The 6,215-nt window shown below is 41.0% G+C and overlaps 1 protein-coding gene across 1 annotated transcript in view; it reads right to left on the bottom strand.

Annotated features, from left to right (window-relative positions):
• Window positions 1-2,212: 2,212 nt before the first annotated feature.
• Window positions 2,213-6,215, bottom strand: part of tmeff2a (transmembrane protein with EGF-like and two follistatin-like domains 2a) — a 98,322-nt gene continuing 94,319 nt past the window's right edge. Inside the window, exons 9-10 of the mRNA XM_035676092.1 lie at window positions 4,620-4,778; window positions 2,213-2,829 (exon numbers count right to left, since the gene is read on the bottom strand). Coding sequence (XP_035531985.1) covers window positions 2,733-2,829; window positions 4,620-4,778 — 256 coding nt within the window. The 3' untranslated portion in view covers window positions 2,213-2,732. The remainder of the gene's footprint in view (window positions 2,830-4,619; window positions 4,779-6,215) is intronic.

Consider the following 6,215-nt stretch of genomic DNA (forward strand, 5'->3'; position numbering starts at 1 on the left):
ATCGCCTTAACCACTCGGCCACGACAACTTGGTACACTTCTACGTCACACAGATCAATGAAAAATGAACCAGTCGGTATTATCACTGTCCCTGAATGTCGTCAAACTTGGAACAATCTTTCAGAATCGTTCCGCGCCGCATGTTCTGTCTGAATCCGGTGGTGGAGGGCAGACGTGCCGTATAAGTTTAACCCGGTTGTGGAGAACACAGCACCACCTTGTGGCGGGGGACACCTCTAGCAGTTGACTGACATGATCGACCATGTGTGCTATAAGTATTCAGAGTAAGTAAAAGTAACAGCACAGTGAAAATACTCTGTTACAAGTTAAAGTATTAGCATCAAAATAAAGCCTGCTTAAAGTACCATAAGTAAAAGTACTCATTATTAGGAATGGCCAGTTTATTACTGTTACTATTATTACTATTACTAGCATTATATATATTGCTGGATTATAATTAAGGATGCATTCATGTGTTCATCACTTTAATGTTGCAGCTGGTTAAAGGTACTGCTGGGTAGCTTTAACCTGTTATTTATTTGTTGGCACAGAGTTTTTATTGGTTTTATTTTAATGTTTACCTTATTTATTCTAGTGGTTATTTATCTCAGTGGTTTTTAATTGAATTCTCTCTGAACCTTATAAAATAACAACCTCAACATTGTACTTAAGTACAGTACTTGAAGTACTTAGTTTCATTCCACCACTGATCATAACAGCACTTCAAAGTCTTTGGAAAGTGAAAGCTGGTTAAAAATGTACGACAGGGAGAAATGAAAAAAACATGTCAGGGGAGGACAATAAAATATGAATGTATGCTAGAGTGGACATGGAATGAAATCAGATGCTACAATGCAACTTCAAAGTATTTTACTTACCAGTTTTGTTGCTGCTTTTATTTTTAATAAATATCTTCAGTCCTGTACGGTTAGGTTCATCCAGCACAAACAGGCCTGTATGTGTGGATTTGGAAAGGTACAGCGGTAGAAGAAGTTTTCAGATCCTTTACTAGCAGGTGCAGTGTTTAACATTACACATTCACAGGTGTGTTTTCATTAGTGTATAATCACCTGAATGTAGGAATTGTTGTGTTTTTGTTACCTTAGGATGAGTCGTTTTTATCTACAGATGCTGACAGAGGTCACCATCCATGAAGTCTGCCATATTTCTACAGTAGCCCAGAACAGACAACCCAAACACTGGCTGTAGATAGGGCCTTAGTTCTGTGGCCACCTACCTTATTCCCAGGTTGTCAAATACAGATGCCAGCGGTGTGCTGTTAGTTGCAATCTGCAATTTCACCACTAAATCTTACACACCTGGTCCTTTAAGTAAAAGTAGAAATGCTGTAAAAAAAATACTCCATTAAAAGTGAAATCCTGCATTGAGAATGCTATTTTAGTAAAAGTACCTAGGTATTATATGCTAAATATAGGCCTATCAATATTTAATGTACTCAATGGCTCATATGAATGTATATGTTATTATAATTTACATACATATTTACAGAAATATTTAAATAATTTCCCCCTGGGATTATTAAAGTATTTCTTATTCTGATATGTTATTATAATTTACATATTATTATTTGTAAAAAGACAGCTGCCAAATCAACATAATGGAGTAAAAAGTAGAATATTTCCCTCTGCAATGTAGTATAGTAAAAGGACTGAAGTGACATGAAATGAAAAGGAAATAGATCATCAACAGATGATGTTGAATTTCGAAATTGTAATTAAGTACGTAGGCACATTCCACCTCTCTTATTCTGCATCTATTCATCTTGAAGAACTGCATCCATAATGTGTTTTGTTCCACCATTGTGTACGACTGACACCACAAGAATAAGAACACATAGAACTTTAAACACAATTAATGTGACAATAACAAACATGAACTACATCTCATCGTTTAATCATTCTAAAAACAGGTTCGCCCACACACCGCAAAAATAAAAGACTGACACATCAGTTTACATTTCGTGATATAAATTATTTATTTACATTTACAGAAAAATGACCCCATCAAGACAATGTAGTAATAACTATTGGAAATAGAACCCAAGATACAGAAGCTGACGTCATCGTCACAACCGAACAGAGAGCTCTATAATAACATTGTGCCCTCTGTCAAAGGTCTCCTATAACACAAGGTGCAAGGCATCACGTGTAGACCCAAAACCGCCCCACCCTCCCACACCCCTCCCAGACCGGACAACACACACCTCCTTTAAAGCCCGTTACCTCTGCATTTGCACTACCCCGATTTGCGTTTAACCCCCTCATCTACAAACGACAGACACCGGCTAGCCCGCCCTCTACCAAAGCTCACATATCTAATACACATTCACACACACACACACACTCTCACTCACCTCACACATTCTGTATCCTCAACGCCCTCGTGGTTCAGTTTTTTCAGAAAAACCCGGGCGGAAGTGACAAGGTGCAAGGAGACACATCGGCAACTTGGGAGTGGGGGGGGAAGGGGTCCGACGGCGACTGATCACAGCATCATCGTCGCTGACTTGTACACACCAGCTCTGGTCTCTGCTGTGCTGCCGTCCTCCCTGGCCGTTCTTAAAGTTCATTACTGGGAGAGAGGGCCGAGGAGTGAGCGGGAACCAGATTCAAGAATTTTTTTTGGGGGGGGGGGGTTGGCCTACAAAGGGGGAACATCTAACGCCACAGCGCTCCACAAAGTTGAGGGGAACTCTGTCCGCTGGGTCTGGGCTCAGATAAGTCGAGTGGAGGCGCGCATGGTGTTCTCTGAACTGAAGTGGACATTGTTCTGCTTCTGCCGGTTGATCCTGTTGGTCCGTGGGCACTTCCTGTACAGGGAAGAAGGTGAGGGAGGGGGTAGAAGAAGAGACAGATAGGGGTTAGATATGCTACTGTAAGAATCTGCAGCTCATTCTGAGGTTCTTACGGACCCCAAAAAATGTAAAATTATTCTTAAAGGATATGAAATAGTCAATAGTTCCAATGAAAATACAAAACCAACAATGAAGTGACCGTACTAACGAGTACCGTCTGTGTAGTCAGAGCCTGATATATTTTATTCATCTGGGCCATTGAGGTCAATTTTGTGTTTTGATTCGGTCCTAAATGGTACAAATAGTACAAATGTGTAGTAGTCCACAGCTGAAAGTAGTCCCCAAAATGTACTGCCGTAGGTTGTAGGGCATAGGTTTGTTTTCAGAATTTGGGACACACACAGACTAAATGCTATTTCCTGCACATTGTTATTAATATCATATTATGAGGAAATTATTTTGCTTCTATAATTGGTGGTAAAATAATAAAATATAACCGAAATGCTCGGTAAATCTTTGTATTAATTAGCGTCTTTACTCAAAACAGTCCTTTACGGGCTTATCTTTAATTGATGTTCATTTTGTAACTATAAATGAATATATATTGTTTTACCTGAAAAAAAAAAGCAGAGTTAAAGCGCTTTCTTTCAGCCCTGGGTAATGCTTGCAGTCTTCCTGTCAGCCTGCATACACTCAACAACCTCCACCAATAAGTTAGGGAAGCCTGTGTGTAGCCTAAGAGGACAAACCAGGGCAAGAACTCGCTGTAACATTCACGGCTGCCTGTGAAGCTAACTGCTTTGAGCGCAAAGCAAAAAAAACCAAACGCTGTTAGTTTTGGTCTTTTTATAGGATTTATCTACAGTAGGAAAAACCGAGAATTATTTGCGACATTGTATCTCTTGCAGTGAAACCTTTTTGAGCAGACGAAGATGTGACAGAATGTCATACACGGCAGGCAAAGCATTGAGATGACCTTTTCCACCCCCACCTGTTTGTCCTTTAAGTGAATGGCACTTCTTTATAATATTTGGAAATCACATACAACTCGAGTAACATTCATACAACACAACACACAAAGTATAGCTCAGTCTGTCCTACAGAGATAGGACACAGAGGTGAGTCACTGGGCTCCTGTCTGTATGGATTCATTCATTCGTGTACACATTTGTTCATTCACCAGACTTTTACACAGCCGATATATATATATTTTTTTTTTACTTAAAATGAATATCGCTGAGCAGCAGGAAACATTAATGGTACTGTAGTGTTATAATTCTCTCTTTCCTTCTTTATCTTCTCTTTTACCCTCTTGCCCTGCTCCCTTTACAACTGCTTGCTCTCCCATTTTGTCCCTCCTCCTCCTCCTCCTCCTCCTCCATGCCTTTGCTCAGAGGAGCAGTTTTGTCTTTGGCAAAACTCTTTTAAAATCTTTTATTAAATGTCATAAATTGCTTAGGTCAGCCGGAGGCAGATAAGCTGCAGGGTGTATATATGCATGTGTGTGTGTGTGTGTGTGTGTGTGTGTGTGCGTGTGGGTGGGTNNTCAAACACAAGTATGTGTGCTTGCCTACACAGATAACTCTCTGTATCTATGTTTGTACGCACATGCTGCACGTTTTCAGATGTGTGTGTGTCCACGGGGAAAGTGACAGCACTTTCTCTCTGAGCGAGCAAGGTGACCTTTCAGCTGTTTCCTCCAGGCTCAGGAGCCCCCCTTGTGACTCCCAAACACACACAACATGGAAACTACTGCTCCCAAGCTCATTAGTAGGCTGTGTGTGTGTGTGTGTGGCATGACTCACCTGGTAATGCAGAGCACCACCACACAGATGATGACCACCTGGAGTGCTCCAATGATAGAGGCGATGAGGACATAGTGCAGTTTGCCAGAGCCTGGCACCACGTAGAGCACGTTGTACTCTTTGATGTCACACTGGGGGCCTCTGAAACCCGAGTGACAGCTGAGATCACACACACACACAAACACACAAAAAGACAGAGAAAGAAAGAGTCATTTCATTGCACTGAGAGGCAGGTTAATTGTTTTTGTGTTTCTAATTGAAACGTCAGTACCTGTTTAGTAAAGACATTGTGGTGGAACAATGCATCTGAGTGACAGTGTAGCGACAGTGCTTTTTTTTGCTGTGACTGTTCAGATGAACGTGGCAGACAAGGCTTGCAGTGGGCAAGAGAAGGAGGGCAGCGAGAGCCTGTTCGCACTAAGCAGCAAAATCTCAAAACAAACCATTTTCTCTTTGTTTTGGCCCTGAGTGCACACTAAAGCTGGAATTACAGTGGTGTTTTTAAGGGGTTATAGCACAGCTACAGAACCCACGCACAGACGTAGCCCACTGCCATTCTATAAATTTAACAACTCAATATTTTTCCACGCCATCTTCAACGATGCATAGAAGCATTTTCTCATCTGACACCCCCATCAGCAAGATGACGTGTTTCTGTGCCTTCCAAAACCGTTACAAATCAATAGTGAAAAGGAACAAATATGACTTAGGTTAGAAAACAAGCATGGCCATGCCTGAAAAAACAACACTGACTGTCATTTGGAAACTGGAAATGAACAGCAGTCTCCAACACTGTCTAATATTTTGTTTTTATATTTTTGTTGTTGTTTGTGAATAATTGGGAAAATCACTGCCTGGATTAGCATATCTGGGGCTGTTAAGTGAAGACGTTAACTTTCTTTCCCATCTTTTAAGAGCCAAAGTCATCATAACGTACTATGTCATTGTTGATACATGCAGTAGCAAAGTAGTAAAGTGCGCCTCCTTGTGTCATAATCTAGAAGATTGGTCAGCAGTTAGTGGATGAAAGGAGGTTGTCTTACAGGTACTTTGGGTTGATACAGCTCTTTTGACTGTTAACCTTTCTGTGGAATAGTTTTCGGGTACTCGCTTTGTTGTCAAGCTGTATTTATCAGAAGACGTTGCAATCATGAAATGGTGTTTTAGTTGGTTAGTTGTACCTGGGCTATGTTAGTTACTTGACAAATGTTGGCTAAGATCAACAGTTCTGTTGTCTGTTGACCAAAATATTTTGCTGTTTTCATACTGTCAAGGGATTTTAGTACGGACGGTCTTCACAAAAGCAACCAGAAAAAGCTAGCCTGGATGCACAATTAATTGGTGTTTTCAGATTTAGTCAGCTTTTCCGGACGTATTCTGAGAGCGAGATTCACACAGAGAATGAGAGAGAGAGAGAAGAAGACTAATGGAGGTGATCTTTGTCCTCAGAGAGGAGCTAAAATGGTCCCCCTTTTAATCTCTCTTTCTCTCTCCATCTTCTCTTCTTTACCTGCTTTTCCTGTCTCTGGGGAGGTTGTTACCCACCAACACCTGCATATCCTTGTTTGGTACCAACACACAAACACCCACACACAC

This window comes from Morone saxatilis, unplaced genomic scaffold (assembly GCF_004916995.1).
Source record: "Morone saxatilis isolate NCDOM2014 unplaced genomic scaffold, NCSU_SB_2.0 Contig5, whole genome shotgun sequence".
Taxonomy (NCBI): domain Eukaryota; kingdom Metazoa; phylum Chordata; class Actinopteri; family Moronidae; genus Morone; species Morone saxatilis.